Genomic DNA, 19031 nt, shown 5'->3' on the forward strand with positions numbered 1-19031 from the left:
GACATAAATGTCTGGTCTTCTGGGCTCAAAATTGTTCTAAGTGGCTGGCCCTCAAAGTGTTAAGCTTTAAATGAGAATCAAACACTCTGTTATGTTCGCACATGTAACATAATTCATCTTGAGTAAAATGAAATTTACTTTCAAAGTAATGCTTTTTTCAAACCAACATTCTCAATATTTTCCCGCGACCTGTTCATTTCAGCAGTTGTCAGAGAGCGCCAGGAAACAACGTTACTGTGCATGTGCAGCTACAATGACATAGGAAGCCCATATATTCGTATGTATATAGCATTAAGAGAGCTTACATTACGCCATAAATGAGACACAACATCAGAGAATATTCCAAGAGCATCAGAATTTCATAAATCGTACTAAAATGCATAATTCAGCTCAAAGGGCACATTCGTATGTCCAGATTCACAAATAACTAGGCCCCAGTATGATACTAAGCTTTTCATCGTGGTTTTCAGGATGCAAATTTTCTTGGAGTATCACTACTGTATTATCCAGTGCTTTGGTTATGGCATAATGCCAGAAGCGCCAGAAGATAAAAACGTGCACTTGAAATTCAGCAAATAGTTGACACTAGCCAACAGTGTTTCAAATAAATTAACTGCCTCTGCGGAAAAGATTAGTAAAAGGTAAATTTCTTAGGAAATTAACAAAAATAACTTCATTGTTCTGCAAGGCAATTACTGCATGACTGCCAAAAACCTGGAAATGAAAGAAAATCATAAAACTGAAGCTAATAACATATTCTAGCTTTCCATAATTATGTGTATGTATTTTAATTCACTTGATAACTCCTGGCCACAGAAATCCGTTTTGTTTCATCTGATGTGAGAGCTGTAAACGAAGACGAAACAGTAAAACACAGGTCACATGGAGGCTACTCACCTCCCCACTACAGCTCAGACTGCTCTGCGCATATGCGAATCTGGCAGCTTAGGCGCGCCAGAAAAAGTTTTCCGGTAACATCTGGCTGCTTGTTGCTACTGCCAATACAGCTAACAGCCGCACTTCAAGTAGCCAGAAGCAGAACAAGGTACTGCTCATACACAACTCAACTGCGCATGAGCATGAGCCTGCTGGCAAGTGTTCAAACGAATCTAATGTAAACAGCTGTGACATCACGTTCATTGGAAGCAGTTTGTTGTTATGAAGTAGTGCATATTTTTCACCCTAAAGCCTTTGGCACATTTTGCTGTTAACAGACACTTGCGTGTGCACTGTGTTTTGTTGTTGTAAATGGCACATTTCCTTTGCAAGTTAAGTTTTATTTTGGCTTTTTTCTTCCTTGTTTATATTTTATTGTTGCAGTATTATACTGCAGAAGGGGGCTAAATTAAAATTCCTTGTTAGAGTATCAATTCTTACCAGTCAAAATTACACAAATTTAACTGAAAACTAAAACAATGAGACATTCCAGTTTTGGATTGGGATTTTCCCAGTTTTCTCCCAGATGAAAAGATTCCCAGGTTTTTTCCTGACGTCCCGGTGCATATACACCCTGCGTTATCATAAATTATTGTATAAAACATCATATCGTACATTTAATTACCTTTGCTTGCACAGATTTTATACAAAGTATTGGAGAGCGTTGCGACTTTTAATCACATACGTCAATTATACAAGTTTTTGTTCATATTTTGGGGTGGTTTCAACATTTTCCTCAACTCTGCATTTTCCTCAGTTTTGTGTTGTTTTCATCTGGATCACACAAAAACGTAAAAGAGGGGTTTGACTTAAGTAATGTGTTTATAGAAACATATTCTACAAAGGGTTATTTTGTACATGTGATAATTAATAATCCACCGTAACTTGAGAGCTGACTGGTGTCAAAAAATGTAGTTTAATTTGTGATTATCTTTGCCTTTCCTATGACGAAGCTGCACTTTTTTCCTTCCACAAAGCTATAGGGTTTCATCAGTTCACATTTACATCTGATGATGTGGCTGGAAGCCTTGAAACTGACTATCTTGAAACAAAATTGTACATAATTTAATTGTAACCTGAAGCAAATTCATTCTTATCCTCAGTTTATTGTAACAGTGCTTTCCTAAGGTTCCTTAAAAATGGAAAACTTAAATGTGGGTACACATTGCCTTGTTGTGTTTTCCAGTACAAATTGTGAGTACTGCTTATTTTATGAGGTGCTGAAATATGCAGGTACTTTATGTATTCAACTTATCAATTTGGAATTTTGTTTTAAAATTTACACACAATTATAACTATAAAACCAGTACCAACTGAAAATAAATATACAGCCAATACAGAATAGAAACATTTTTGTCATCCATGTTCATTCTAAAGAAAAGCCACATATTTATTACAAAGGCACACAAAATCTAATTACAAAAAAGACAATGTATAATTCTAAGAAAAATATTTAAATCACTTAATACAATATTGATCATCACCACCACCAACATTATTATTATTATTATTATTATTATTATTATCATTATTAGGAGCAGCAGCAGTACTGCTAAGCAATTTCATTCATACTGTAATTACTATGCCATTACCATTATGGTTATTACATACTGTTCAGGTACTACATATATTGCAATGGTAACTTACTAAGGATGTTTGGTTTGACTTAAGATACGGGCTAAAGCTCCTGACCTTGCCCAGTGAAGTAAATGCCTGAAAAAATAAATAAGAAAAAGAAGAAGAGTTTGAAAGTACACGAAAACCTCATTTATATGGCCCTAATTAACATTGATTTCTGGTTTATATGAATCTTTTTTTTTTTCCTTTTCCTCCTTAACATGAAAATGTGCAGGGTATAGTACATGTACTGTTGTTATGTTAGCACCACAGATAACATTTGACATCAGCAGTCCTACATTTCCAGCTATCATTGTTATGGCTAGTTAGGATCTGTTCCTTAAAGTGTTGCATCAGTATTGTTCATTTGTTACCATGTTTTGAGAGTGTGTGAGTGAAATGGCTTCAAAGCAAAAGAAAGTGGTTGTTTCAATGGGCAAAATGGAAGCACTAAACAGAGAAAGGTGAACTGTTGAATATAGCAGCAAAAATGTTGCAAATATGGTGTATGGACATCAATTGTGTCAGACTGGAAGAAGAACCAAAACGAATCTGAAAACTTTTGCTTCAAAATGGTGACTAAAGACAGTGGCACAGTACAATGAAGAATGCAAGAAATTAAACACTGGAAGAAGAATTATTCATTTGTTTCAGTGAGAAAAAGAGAGCATTGTATTCTGATATCTGGTCCTATCCTGGAGGAAAAGGAACTAAACTTAAACAGCAAAAATTCAATGGCAAACTTCACAGCCAGATGAGGTTGGTTGGAAAGATGTAAAGGTCATAATGGCATACGCCAGCTTTCAGTTACAAGTAAAATTTTTACGAGGAATGCAGATGCTGTGAAAAATTTCACCAAAAAGAGTTCGAATAACTTATTTCCTCTGAAATCTTATCCCCACACCAGATTTATAATGCAGATGATTCTGGACTTTGTTAGGTGTTACCCACTAAGGTGCTGGCTTCCAAACTAATGGCTTGCAGCGATACACAGAAACAAATACCCTCTCCTGTTGGTAGGGAAACCAAAACATCCAAGTTTACTGAAAGATGTTAGTAAGCCCCGTTTGCCAACTGTCTACAACTCACAAAAAATGCATGGATGGACAGCGGTATTTTTACAAAACTGGTTTCATGATGATTTTGTGCCAAGTGTCAGAAGATATTTTGAGGAAGAGGGTCTTCTGCCAAAGGCCATACTGTTTATTGACAATGCACTTTCACATCCAGGAGAGAAGTGTTAGTGGTGACATCAGAGTGAAGCACTTCCCTCCTGACATAAGGTTCTTCTACAAGCAATGGATCAAAGTGTACTGGAGAACATCACACATGTGTCCAGGAAAGAGTTACTGGGTAAATAAATCGAAGAAGAAGAAGTTGGTGTGATTTCTGTATAGAAATCAGTACATATCAAAGATCTGGTTTTTATTGTTGCATCTTCTTATGATCAAATTGCTGAACTATCACTGAAGTGGTGGAAAACCATATGGCCTGCTAATTGTGATTCCACCAGTGAAGTCTGTGAGGTTGTCAACACTGCTGAATTCCTTGAAATGTCAGCAAACATTACTGGTTGCTCAGATGTACATGATAGTGATCTTGCAGCATGATGACTGATGACGAAATTTGTACTTTCTCCTGTTCTACTACTAGGAATGACAGTGATGATGAAGGGGACAACGAAACTAGTGTTTCAAGTGAAGAAATAATCCCTCAAGCAGAGGCAATGGCACTGCTGGAAAACTAACGGTTTATCTAGTACATCAGCCAGAAACAGCTTCAGCCAAACTGACGGTAGTAAAAGATTTTTGCAATTGTGCTGCTCTCTTATGTTGCACAAGTTTGAAACAAAAGAGACTTACACATTATTTCAGAAAATAAACGTAAGTTGACTACAGTATATATAGAGTTTAAGTGCTGAAAAAGTGTTTCTTGTTAGTGTCAAAATAAAACATTTATATACTCCAGTAAATATTAGGGTTTTAGCATTTACAAAAATATTTCCGGATTTGTCCAGATGATATCTGGTCCCACCTACTCAGGATAAACAAGGTTCTTGTGTACTTAGTTTTGTTCCCCTTACCTTAGATAATTCCTATAGAGACACTGAACATCAGTGCATGAGCTGCTAGTGTTGCATTCATGCAAGTTAAATTATTGACAATTATAAATAAATTAATGACAACTCACCCAATATGCCGACATAATCTAAAAGTGAATATGGCGTGTGATCTAGAGGAGCTGCTATTAAGAAGTGTTGGTCTTGTATGACGATTATTAGTTCCCTTGCTTAAAAGGTTGCCAACATCATCCATTGTTTTCACTGGTACAGACATCAGGCCTCGAATCTGAAAACCTTAAGTTCCGTGACTATACAATATTTATTCAGCAAATTAAAAATTAACAGAACTTAACGTTATCATCTCATTTCTCTTTAGTTGTATGACACACACAACATCAGCCAATGTATAACCTCCTGTTCCTAACCAATCAACCCCCTGCCCCCAAAACAAATGCTGGCACGCACACACACACACACACACACACACACACACACACACACACACACACACCTGGAATAAATAAAGTAGTTGGAACAGGGTCAAACAGTACATAACAACTGTAGATTAAATGTATCTCAAAACAATCAAAGACCAATTTCCTGAGGTTGATAGATGAATATATGTACAAACTACTAATTTATTTTTTCTGTTTTTCTATAATTGTAAGAAATTCACCAAATAATTAGTGTTTATATATACCAACATTTTATCCCTCTTTCTACCCTCTGTTTTGTCTAGATTTAGGCACAAAAAAGACATGACAGCCCTTACAATTTTCTACCAGACCTGGTAATTAGAAAACAGTAATCTGAAAAGAGTGTTGACATGCAGTAGAGACAAAATAATCTCTCTTCCAGTTTTTCAGTCTTACATATTCCCAAGCATTAGCAGAGGTCACATGAGAAGATGTTAAGGTAATGGAGCAGTGAGATGCAAGACTTATAAACAGGAAGCTTCAGATTCGGAGAGCCTTGACTGACCTTGATTTAAGCTTCTTCTGGGTTTCTCTAAATCACTACTACCTTTAAAAATGGGGGAGGGTGCAGGGGGGAGGGGGGATGCACCATACTATTTAATTACAGCTGGCAGAAAATCAAAATTTACACACAAAAATAGGAGCATATGTGTAAAACACAAGGTAATAAGTCAAAGTATTTTGCATAAACAGTGCTGACCAGCTTTAATACAATCTATTTGGTCACAATCTGACCATCCTTGTGCCACCTGTACCAAAGGAGAACAATTATATATCACATTCATACAATAACTGCGCATAGTTCCACATAAAACGTTTTCATGAAGTATATATGCATTACACACATAGTGTCAGTTACACAAAGAATATAGTTACAAAACTGTGCATTTCACATCCGCAAAATTGATCAAAATACTTGAGATACAACAATCACACACTTCTGTCTACCAATGTGAACTACCAGCACACTTAAAACAACCCTACTACTTTGTCCAGCTACAATTGCCCAAAGGCACTATGTTACAGGTTGTAGATATTCCAAACGTTTTCACTGCTGATACACTTTGACCAACAGATTGAGGCATCAATACTACTCTAAAACTCAAACCATAGCAGGGCCTAGGCTTTACATTAATTAGTTCATCATTAGAGAGCAATAATTACCCACGTTAAAGATTAATGTACCATCTGTAAAAACACTTAAAACACACAGGTAAGAATGCTTCAAATAGTAAAAGCAACTCATAAAAATACAGGGAAATTATGAAAGGAGAACACTTAAGTGTAAAACAAGGAAAGAGAAAAATTTTGTATGCTTATGGGAGTTCTCAATTTATCATATGGAGCAGAAAGTTGGAGGACACAAAGGTTCATGCCAACAAGAATCATCAGAAATGAAATGTCCAAGATCTGTGAAACACTGCACTAGGGAAGATAAAATTATAAAAAAAGTAATAAGAGAAGAATTAGGGATACAACTGATAACCCAAAAGGCAATCAAATACAAAGAACAATGGACAGAATATGTATTTCATATGCCACCACAAAGACTTCCTAAATTAGCAATGGATTATAAACCACAGGTCAAGAGAAGTGTCGGTAGATCGAGGAAGAGACAGTGAGGCCGGAACAGGTTCTAGGCCTAACCCTTGAGTAGCAGAAGATGAAAAAGGCAATACATAATCCAGGGTGTCTACATGGACAAGGAAAACTAATTCCCGGATTTTTCCCGGATTTCCCAGTTGAAAATACACTTTCTCCCTGGTGAAAACATGCTTTTTCTGTGTTAAGTGACAGTATACTTTTTCTCGGCACTTATCAATCCTTTTATGGTTTATGGTTTTATACACCGGCGTAGAATTTCCCGGCACTTTAGAAAATGAAACTCAGGGGAAAAAAACACATTTTGGAAAGATCCTTGATGTGCAGCAACATATATATTGCATATTTCCGTGTTACGAAGGTATAAATTCGAATTCCACCAAACACCACATGTTACTTTTCGAAGCATTAAAATCGAGGTTGCGACGTGCTTTTGTAAGCCAGTCACAGCTCATGTCACATGATCTCGCCAGCTGATGACAGCATTTGACACGTGATGTAGTCAGCCAATAGCAAGATCACTCTTAAGTAGCGCGAAGACACAAATAAGAAAAATTAATGGCTTAAATTAATGTACAATTGTTGCTACAAGAAAATCAAAGCTATCACATATAATATTGGTCTCCAAGATTAATAAGCTGCAAGAGAAGCTAAGCTTCCATATATATTGTTGATCTTTTTTGCGCGTCATACATCACATAAATGTGCCAGTAAAATATTTTAATAACGACGTAAATGTCTGATCTTCTGGGCTCGAAACACTTCATATGGTCGTCCCCAAAGAGTTGATTTTTAAATGAGAGTCAAACGCTCTGTGATTTAAGAAATTCGTCGTACACTCTCTCACATAGTTTATCTTACATAAAAAGAAATTTACTTTGAAAGTAACGCTTTTCAAAGCACTATTCACAATATCTTTCCGTGACCTATTAGAAAGGTATGTTTCAGCAGTTGCCAGAGAGCGCCAGATAACAGGCATCACTGCACTTGCGCAGCTACCATAACGCAGGAAGCCTGCATGTTCGTGCGTGTGAAACATTAAAAGATCTTGCATTAAAACGATTCTGATTTAAAAAACTGTCACGTCACACTCATTGGAGGCAATTTGTTGTTAAGAAGCACTGCACAGTCTTCCTAAAGCCTTTGACACACTTTGCTGTTGGCAGACGCTTGTATGAGCACTGTGTTTTGTTTTTGTATATGGCGCATTTTCTTTGTGACTTAATTTTTATTTTCGTTCTTTTCTCTCGTTCATGTTTTGTTACTGCAGTATAATTCTGCAGAAGCGGGATACAGCAATTTTTTTGTCAGAGTATTGGTTCTTACCAGTCAAAATCACAAAAATTTAACTGAAAACTAAAACAATGAAAAATTCCCGGAATTCAAAAAGATTCCAGGGCTTTTCCCGGTTCTCTCCCGGACGAAAAAAATCCCGGGTTTTTCCTGGATCTCCCGGTTGTCCCGGGTTGTAGACACCCTGATAATCATTCATAACTGAACTATATTCTAACTTTGAGCTTGTAGACAGCTGTCACTGTACTTAGCACAGCAAATTACTAGCATATCCGATTGGAACCAACACATTTATTGCACACACACTAACAATGGTAAATATGTAACATGAACTCGTAACATGAACTCTCGTACAAGATAATACAGGAAGTAAAAAATTCAGAATGCAATAGTTATACCATAGCTATGAAAAAGATTCTTTAAAAAGTGAGACAAAGTTTCAAAACTCTCACAGCCACACTATACTCATGCCAGGAAAACAAAATCTGCAGTCCAAAATCGTGTGGTAGCAGATGTTGGTTAGGCTTTACCAGGGTTTCGTCTTTGTTGTTGTCACACTGTATTGCTGAAAGATGCATTCCACTCAAATGAACAATTCCTTAGGATAGTTGTCCAGAAAGGCAGTATTCATAACTTAGGTGAAGCATTCATTTGTGAAGATTTCTCAGATTTTCTATCTTTGATCAATTAATGTTTGCCAACATTAGGTCTGAAAGTACATGCTCCACAGTTACTTTGGCTCTCATACGAAATGGTTTCTAGTGTCTATTATGATTGGTTTGGCTCTTGCTGCCACTGGCCTTAGACAAGTACATTGCTGTCTTGTAGTTTACATTGTAGTTTCATACATTCATTCTTGTGGTTTGGAGATATCCCACTGTTTAACCTTTGAAGCCACAGAGCCTCCTGACATGTTGAGGACACAGCCACATAACTGTTACTGTTAGCTATTTCTTGTTTAGCCAGATATTCCTGCTGCTTGAGATTTAAACATATCCAATTATCAACTTTCTGTCCTTGGAATCTCTGCTCAATCTGCATCACAATAACCTATTATGTGGTAGTCTTCTAATTTGGAAAACAGTAGTTGCATTAGTTTCGAGCTCCCACGTATACAGTGGTTTCCATTATATGCACAATATTTTGACAACTGAATGCTGAGAGTAGGGTACTTCCTAAAAAGTCAAAATCTTATAGCATTGGGGAATCTTATAGTATTGGGGATCAAGCCATGAATCTTCTAACCACATACTTGCTGAATCACAAGCAAAGCACTAAATTGTCATACAAACTAGATAATAAAATCATGAACTCCCAGTCCACTAGTCAACCTGTATTACAAGGTGTACCACAGGGCTCAATCCTTGGACCCTTTCTCTTCCTTATATATATTAACGACATTGCACAACCCATTAACTCCCATACTGTGAGCTATGCAGATGACACGTCAATCTTATTCTATGGGAGTGAATCTAATGTGCTAGAATCTCTTGCTAATAGTGGTGTAATAGAAGTAACAAAATACTTCAATGATCAGGGACTCAAGGTGAATGTCACCAAATCTCAACTACTGACATTTAAAACGCAGTTCTCACCACAACAATATGAATAGTGTGTGTAATATCTCTGCAACAGAAATTGGTAACTGTAAATTCCTGGGTGTGTATGTTGATGAAAATTTGCGGTGGACGTGCCACATTAATTTCGTATGTGGAAAAGTCAGTAGTGCCATATATCTCCTCAGCCAGCTCGCAAAGATAGTTCCTAGCCAAGCACTGAAATTAGTATATTATGGAACACTTTACCCCTTTCTCAGTTACTGAATTGAACTATGGGGCTGTGCAGCTGATGTACATTTAAAAAGAATACTACTACTACCACAGAAAAGAGCAATAAGGCACATACATGGGATGGGACATAGAGATTCATATCGTGTTTGTCCAGCACAAATATCTGACAATATATTCTCTGTACATCTTCAAAATAGTTGTATTAAGTCAACCAACAGAAGCTATCAAGGACAGTGATGTACATGATCACAACACTAGAACCAAGTGCAACTATTTCCTTAACAGAGCAACATTAAAAATTACTGATAGAAGTCCATATATCAGGGGTTTGATTTGGTATAACAAACTACCAAACTCTCTAAGAACGTATACGGGAAATGTTTTTAAAACAAAATTAAAATCTTTTCTAATAGAAAAATGTTTATATTCTTTCAACGAATTTTAAGATAGTGATTGTAGCATGAGGCATTAGCATATCAGTTGTAATGTGATAAATGTAAAAAAATAGACATAAGAAGCAACAGCTACAGAATATAGTGTATTTTATAAGTGTAATTATAACCATAGTACTAAGTCTGACATTTGCAAAAGCCATCATTAAGATGGCTCCAAGGTGGGGGGGAGGGGGGGATGCTATTATGTATACTCGAGGCTACCTGGCCTCCAGTCAGGTTTAATTATTGTTGATACCATATAATAAATTATAGCTGAGGCAAATTCAGACATAAATAGCATGCCTGACTGACAACAGTTCACAGTCTGGTTCGAACCCAAGTGTAGTGAGTACATGGAACAGGGAAACTCGCAGCACCTGAAAATGATTACTAGGTTGGTCATCATCAAAATATTGTGCGTATAATGGAAACTAAAACTCAGCTGCATACCTGGAAGCACACCAGTCAATTGAGCAAAGAAAGAAAAGCTGAGAAATCTTTACAAATGAACACTTCACCTACAACAAAATTGGTACGAATACTGTCTTTCTGGATAACTATCCTACGGAATGGTTTGTTTGAGCAGAATGCATCTTTCAGCAATGTGATGTGGCAACAACAAAGACAAACTGAATCTTCTCTTTGATAAGAAGGATCACAAATCGGTTAAAGCGGTGTGAGACTAGATATCGCAGCCAGTCACCTAGCAATCATATCAAAACTTTAAAGACACCATAATAAAGCACTTGTCAGTGCCAAGGGAACAACATATGCAACGCATTTTACATGAGGAAGCCATCACAAATTGAAGCCCCTCAGAATTATTAAGGCATCTACATAATTTGGTGGGTCAGAACCTTTTTTCAGAAGCCATATTGTGCACGATGTGGCTCCGCCAATTTCCATCAATGATTAGTACCATTTTGGTGGCTTATGACAGTTTATAATAACTGACTATTGACTAGAGCGGAGAAAGAGGACACAATTTCCCATTTTTCCCCTACTGCAGCACCCACTCAGAATAAGTGTTCTATAACGAGCTCAGCCCTGGGTGCTTTGTCACGGTGATGTTATAGAAAGCAACATATTGCAAGTTCAAACTGATGCCAGATGTGCCGAAACAGATAAGGAAAACAATAAACTTTTGGGCACATTAAGAGATCTACAGTGCAGTTTCAGTATTTTAGAAGAGAATATCGCTGTCTACTGCTGCTCAGAGGATGTTCAACCCACACAACAACAACAACAACAACAACAACAACTACTCTAAATCGAGAGTCAACAAAAGTCACACTTCCTCAATATGCTGGTATTGCGTAAAATTTGGATATCAGGCCAGGAGGTGCAAACAACTGTGCTGTTACCCAAATGCCAAACGCAATCACTAGGAGGCGTTATCAGCTGCAAACAACAGTTAAATCACCCCACACACTAAATGAAAGCAAGTCATGACAACTCCACCTCCTCATGGCGTTCATACCCACAAGTATCAAGTGCTTCGGTAAAGCGTAACTCTGCTAAAGACATAGTGAACAGCATCAAGAAGGTCAGACATTAGCACAGTGCCCCCTCAGTGGACACTGTCAGCAGGGGCGCACAAATGATACAATTATTCCTATCTTTGGTGTAGCTCACCTGCCTGTGAACCTCAGCATCCAAATACATGGCAAATGGACTTTTACTGTTGCTCAGTCTCTCACCCCATCTAACAGGTGGATTTTCTAAACCATTCTGAGCTTCTTGTACATGTACACAATTGTCAGATAATTACAATGGATCTGGAACATAAAATCCCAGCAACAATGATGATGAGAAGTCCAAACATAACCGCAGCCACTATTGAGGATGACGATCTATTTCAACAGCCTCTACAGAGCTTTCCAGACTTAACAAAACCAAGCATACGCTGAACAAAAGTGGGGCATTCAACAATGCACTACATTTGGACAATTCCTGACAGCTAGTCTCTGCCCACACCCGCCACTTAGCACCAGAAAGTTATGCTGAAAGCAAGCAGCATTTTGATACGTGGGTGGACACAGGTATGATTTGATTATCAGACAGCACCTGGGCATTACCACTTCATTTGGTGAGTAAAAAAAGAAGGTTTCTTTTGATCTTGAGATAATATGTCCCCAAGACAGCAGTCATTATCCACTTCAGGTTATTTGAATTTCAATATATGCCTTTCTCATTGCACAATGCAGCGCAGTCATGGCAGTTCTTTATAGATGAAGTTTTGAGAAGTCTCAATTTTTCTTTTGCATCTATAGATGGCATCCGGGTTTTTTCTCATGATGAGCAAGAGCACAAAGAGTATTTACAGTTTCAGCGTCTCCAGCAATACGGTGTCATCCTAAGTGCAAGCAAGTGCACATTAGGGAAGCTGCCTATTAAATGTTTAGGACATGGAGGGTAAGTGTCAGCACAGACCGTGTTCAGGCAATTTTGAATATGCCCCAGCAAAAAACTTATAACAAGTTAAGACATTTTGTAGGCATGACAAACTTTTGCTGATGATATTTGCCAAAGTTGCACAAATCCAAGTCCCTCTTAATGATGTTCTTAATGTAAAATACACCGCCTGCAAACAGTCAGTACCACAGATACAGACGATGGCAGAAGCCTTCAACAGACTTAGGGATGCAGTGTTGACTACTACCTTGCTCTTTCATCCAAGTCTCTTCGCACAGTTAGCTTTAACAGTAGACGGCCATTGGCACAGCATTACAAAAACGGATATAGGGAACTTTGTAGCTGTTAGCATGTTTTTCCTGTAAAGTTACACAGACTCAAGGCCTTTGGTCAGCATCATACTGATATTACTGGCAATGTACAAAAATACTTCTGCACCGAACTTGAAGCAAAGACATTTATCACCTTCACAGATCACTGACCTCTCATCTCAGCTTTCCAGAGAAATAAGTCAGCAAAGCCCACCTTGGTGCACAAGACATTTAGAGTATTTCAATATCTTGTGACAGTTTACCATATAAGCAGTTCATAAAACATTGTCAAGTATTGTCTCTTGTAGACATGCAATGCAATTAGTGGAGTGTCATACCCAGACATCGGTGACACTCAACGCATGGTTCCAGAGCTACAAATGCTATTGCGCAGTGATAACACCAGTTAAGGAAGTCATCTTTCTGGCATTGCAAGTCGCCTAATGGTGCAACACATCACAAGATCAACCACACCCATACATTCCCATGAGACACTGAGATAAAATATACCATGTTGTTCATGATCTTTCTCACCCCAGAGTTTGCGCTTCTGCATGTGCACTGGTTCAATGTTTTACATGACCAGGATCCAATAAACAGTCCTGCTAGCTATCAAGAGCATGTTTACTTTTCCAACAAAACAAAGTCAGTTGTCACAGTCCCATATTTCAACGGGTACAAATACTTGTTGACAACAGCAGATAAATCTACCTGGTGGCCAGAAGCTACACTAATTACCGATATTTCAGCAGAATCCATAGCTAAACAGTTTGTTTGCATGTAAATTGCCAGATTTACAGTTCTGGCTACAGTTATCAAGGATGTCTATTTGGATGCTTGTTTTTTGTGGAGTTCACAAAACTATATGAGCTACCACCCCACAAGTAATGGAATGGTGAAATGGCTGCATAGAACACTCAAAGCAGTGCTCATGTGCCAAGACAGTGCCTGGAGCGATGCACTAAGTACAGCTATTAAAACTGACAATGATATGGCCCAGAGTCAACTAGTTTAGGGACAGCAAATTCATGTTCCAATGGACCTCATAGACAGCCAGGAAGTTACAACTGCCCCAGTCCACGTACTGCAAGAGTTCGCATAGACACTGCAGCGCACAACGCAGCAACTTATTCCAGCAGCATCCCCATCATAGCACAAAGTAAACATTTTTTTTCACAAAGACCTCTAAACCCATACGCAAGCTTGGTTATGAGTTGATGCAGTCAAGCCGCTGTTGTGTTCCCCATACAGGGTGTCTTATCTACTATTGAAATATGGCTTGCACATTGTTGTAATACTGCAAGATGACAAGGGCACAACATTGTCTTATCAAGACAGTGAAGTCTGCTTACATCACAGTGGAAGAATCTCCAACTTTTCCAAGGCAAACACCACCACACAAACAATCCTCACAGGAAAACACCACCGCACCTTCAGCGAATCAAGCCGTCAATGATACAACTCCATCAACAATACCTGTGAGATGCAACTTGCCAACATTCGAAACTCCACCCCACCAGGTTTTATTACTCAAGTGGGTCAGAAAATTAAACATACCAACCAGCTCATACCAGGCACCCCACTATTTCACCCTGCACAAACATATATCTGACAGACACAACCAAAAGAGCCTCCACCAACAACATTTTTGCCACCTTCAGAAATCACTTCCCACAATGGTGTTCCATCTACAATGGTTGTTGTCAAACCACAGCCGGCATGCGCCCTGAATCAAGTATTCATGCATCCCGTGCCTCTAAACCACATTTTATAACAAAACGCATCTAGCAGCTAACAACCGAATACAATACAAACTTCTTAAGAGTACAGTTTTTCTGCCCATTAATCAACAAAAGGACTTACAGAGACAGTGATATTTTAAGGTGTGCTTAATCTTAATTGATGTTGGTGAATTCAGAAATGAACTGACACCCAGACCTCCAGATCAGTAACAAACATTATATGTCGACAGAATATCAACAAACTCCGATTTACTTCATAATATGTGCTTTTGTCCAGCAGAACTGGCATAAATGTTTATTACAAGTAACACCAGAACTACCACAGCACAGCAAAAGTGTGCCTGTGGATAATAAATGTGTGTGGTTTTGTGGGTGAGTTGGTAGCGCGTCAGGTCATCATACTGAGGGTCCCGGTTTCAAACCCCAACGATGACAATCCCTCCCCCCCCCCCCCCTTTTTTTTTTTGCATGAAGGTGTCATATGGGACAACATGTTTATGACATGTAAAAGGGCTGTTTGAAGTTTCCAGCAATGTCCTCTTGGCAGTCTGCTTTCACTTTGTTTCTTTGAAAGTAGCAAATTTATAGAGTACATTTGTAGTTTCACAGAATATACAATCAGAACAATGCATGTGATGGAGACCATCAAACAACCTCTTAACTCACACCAAAAAGGTAAGTAGCACAGTCACAGCAGCATTAGAGGAGGTGAGCAGGGATATGTTTTATTGTTTGTCTTCCAATACTGACACCTCATGCAACTTGTACTGATCAGCTGCTATGGTATAAATGTCGGCACAGAAGTGACATGGATTTGTGAATGTGTATTACAGATACAGTCATCTTCAAATGTGGTACTTATTTGTAGCAGAAACATTAAATTAAGGCTGCTGTAAAATAACGCATAGAGTAGATGAAAAATCACACTCAAAACATTTAGTAAACATTCGTCATCATGTCTCATAATGCATTAAATATAAGTACAATTAATGTTATTATTCAATTAATCATCTGCTCACACAGACAACACAATACTTCAGTAGGCAATTGCAGTGTCAAAACTTCGATGACAGTGAGGGTGGCAGCAATTAGAAACTGGGAATAGTTGACACAAAGTGTTCCTGATGGTGCAGGCTTGTGACTTTCAGAGGTCGGCAGTTAACTTACTATAGCTAGTCTACTGGGGAGCTCATTAACAAATATGTGGTCCCACATGCCGCTCCACACTGTCAGTATTGGCCCTTGGGCAAAAATGTTTGTTGACCACTGATCTACAGCATCAAGATCTTGTGGAAGTATGTTTACTTGAGGAAGATGGAAGATACACACCAAATTTCCATTAGTTTTTGAACTGGTATGTAGAGAAACCAATATGTCAGCAAATATGCCACCCCAAATTGCCATGCACTGCCGCAAACCAATGTCATTGTATATTTCAGAATACTATGTCAAATTATGCAACCTGGGCCAATAAACAGTTAGCACATGAGTTAACAGGCAGTACTTGATTGGAGTGAACACACGTACGGCACACACATTAATAATGGTAATTCACAAACTCTTGTACAATACAACACGGGGGGGGGGGGGGGGGGGGGGGGGGGGGGGGGGGGGGGGGGGGGGCGGACAACATGAACATCCATAGTCACACTGTAGCAACATAAAGAATTCTTTAACAAGTGAGAAATAGATTCTAAATTTGGATACATATATAAGTTGGACAGTAATCACCAGTGGCTAAATAATATTGAAGATCTGCAGTTTATTATTATATTACTAGTATGGTCTACGTAATCATGGTTCCTCGTGCCCTTTGTTATAAGAAGGGACTAAAACCAATGACATCAAACTAACATGGGTCCCTACATAGCAACAGGATTTCATTACAAATTAATCTATGAGAGCACAATCAGTTGTCAGTGTATTTATGTTACAATGAAACCCCTATTTTATGCTTTCGTGTGGTCCTGACTTCAAAAGACCCAATATCGAGAAAAACGAATAATTAAGGAAAATGTAGAATTGAGGAAAATGTTAAAACCCCCCAAAATACAAGCACAAACACACATAATTGACATATATGATTAAAAATCTCAATCCTCTCCAACACTTTGTATAAAATCTGTCCAAGTCAAGGAAATTAAATGTACAATACAATGTTTATACAATAATTTATGGTAATGAATTTCATCAGGTCTTAAAAAATCACAGACATTTAACAGCAAGTAAAAACTTATCAAAAAATTGAAATTGTTATCTGGGTACAAGGTAATCGAGTTATTTCCGGCATGCTATGACTACAAATTATACGTTCAAAACACACATGTTTGAGAGCTCATCCTTTATGCTCACAATGAAAAAAGCGCAAACCAATGAATGTCTTGAATTAAACAAAAACATCACAGCAGCTAAATGTGGACATCTGCTTAATGAAATACTTTGTCACCATTGCTGTTATTGTGTAACGCTTTTCTTAAGAGGCGCACTGCATACACTCACCACTGTTAAAGTGTTACTTTAGGCTTGACTTAAATTTAAATTTGAAAGAAAGCTCACGTGCTGCAGTTTTGCTTCATGCTCTCTATCACTTCTGCCAATCTTTACGATCCATAGTGTGTGGTGTGTGTTGTGCAAAGTGTATACATGAGTAGTGTATGTAGTTGTTGCAACTGCGTCATGACAGATTTGAACATGAAAGTCTTTAAAACGTGCTTTTGCTAAACCGTATCACATTTCTGTCATAGCATTTCACTTGCTTGATAAGTATATTTTCAGCATTTCACAAAATACTTTCACATCTACCAGCACTCCCATCTCTGAAGGACCACTCCTCCTCTCTACACAAAATGTCGGCAAGCACACTTTACATGTGTTAGTGTGGTGTGGTGGCAGCGCAGGCTACTGGGTGACTTAACAAGTCGCCAACCAACAGGAGTTCACTAGCCAGAAGTGGGCAATGTTTCCTCGATTATGACTGAGCATATTCTTCGAGAATCAATGTTTGAATTTAATACATAGGAACATAAAGACCTAGGTGGCACTGGCTGACATTTTTGGAAGCTGAAGCTATGATGGTCAGGAGAGAAAAAAGTGGGTGGGCAGGAAAAGATGGAGGAGGAAACATCCCAACAGATTTGTTTGTGAACAATGTGATTGGAGTAGATGTGGCTGCGAAAAGCCTGGAAGATGTTACTGGCAGTGGTGTTAAAGGATTTAATGTTTAAGCAGGTGTGTTAACCATAGGCACCGAAGTAGTAGTGGGAGTGTTCGATATGGAATGGCCAGCAGCTTTCGGAAGAATTTTATTGCGCATACCACACTGAGAATTATAATTATTGTTTATGAATTCTAAAGATGTAGAACCATCAACATACTTTCTAAGCTTTTTAATAATTTCTCTGAATTTATTACTAATAGAAGCATTAACTGGCTGATTTTTTTAGGGAAATGCATTGGTATCACTGTCAGCTATCATAATAATATTTAGGGGAAGACTAGTTGTTGCTTTGGAAGCAGAAGAGTCAAGCTCTGCAATAGAATGGTTTGGAGTGCCTTTTTTAGACCACCTATCCACCTTGTAACAAAACAACGAAACAGTTTTAAGACAAAAAAGAAAAAGTTTCAGTGACAGGTACCTTTTAATGCAGAGAAAAATTTAAATAGTTACTCAAAAAACAAAGATGATGTGACTTACCAAACGAAAGTGCTGGCAGATCGAAAGACACACAAACAAACACAAACATACACACAAAATTCAAGCTTTCGCAACAAACTGTTGCCTCATCAGGAAAGAGGGAAGGAGAGGGAAAGACGAAAGGATGTGGGTTTTAAGGGAGAGGGTAAGGAGTCATTCCAATCCCGGGAGCGGAAAGACTTACCTTAGGGGGAAAAAAGGACAGGTATACACTCGCACACACACACATATCCATCCACACATATACAGACACAAGCAGACATATTTAAAGACAAAGAGTTTGGCCAGAGATGTCAGTCGAGGCGGAAGTGCAGAGGCAAAGATGTTGTTGAATGACAGGTGAGGTATGAGTGGCGGCTACTTGAAATTAGCGGAGATTGAGGCCTGGTGGGTAACAGGAAGAGAGGATATATTGAAGAGCAAGTTCCCATCTCCGGAGTTCGGATAGGTTGGTGTTGGTGGGAAGTATCCAGATAACCCGGACGGTGCAACACTGTGCCAAGATGCGCTGGCCGTGCACCAAGGCATGTTTAGCCACAGGGTGATCCTCATTACCAACAAACACTGTCTGCCTGTGTCCATTCATGCGAATGGACAGTTTGTTGCAGGTCATTCCCACATAGAATGCATCACAGTGTAGGCAGGTCAGTTGGTAAATC

The 19031-nt window shown here is 38.4% G+C and overlaps 1 protein-coding gene across 9 annotated transcripts in view; it reads right to left on the reverse strand.

The window, feature by feature from the left end:
- The window catches only part of LOC124614989 (kinesin-like protein Klp61F), a 290420-nt gene that overhangs the window by 152868 nt on the left and 118521 nt on the right, over nucleotides 1-19031 (reverse strand). For all 9 annotated transcript variants that reach the window (XM_047142998.1, XM_047142997.1, XM_047142989.1 and 6 more), the window contains one exon: nucleotides 4744-4909. In XM_047142998.1, coding sequence (XP_046998954.1) covers nucleotides 4744-4909 — 166 coding nt within the window. The remainder of the gene's footprint in view (nucleotides 1-4743; nucleotides 4910-19031) is intronic.

The sequence above is a fragment of the Schistocerca americana genome, chromosome 1 (assembly GCF_021461395.2).
Source record: "Schistocerca americana isolate TAMUIC-IGC-003095 chromosome 1, iqSchAmer2.1, whole genome shotgun sequence".
Taxonomy (NCBI): Eukaryota; Metazoa; Arthropoda; class Insecta; order Orthoptera; family Acrididae; genus Schistocerca; species Schistocerca americana.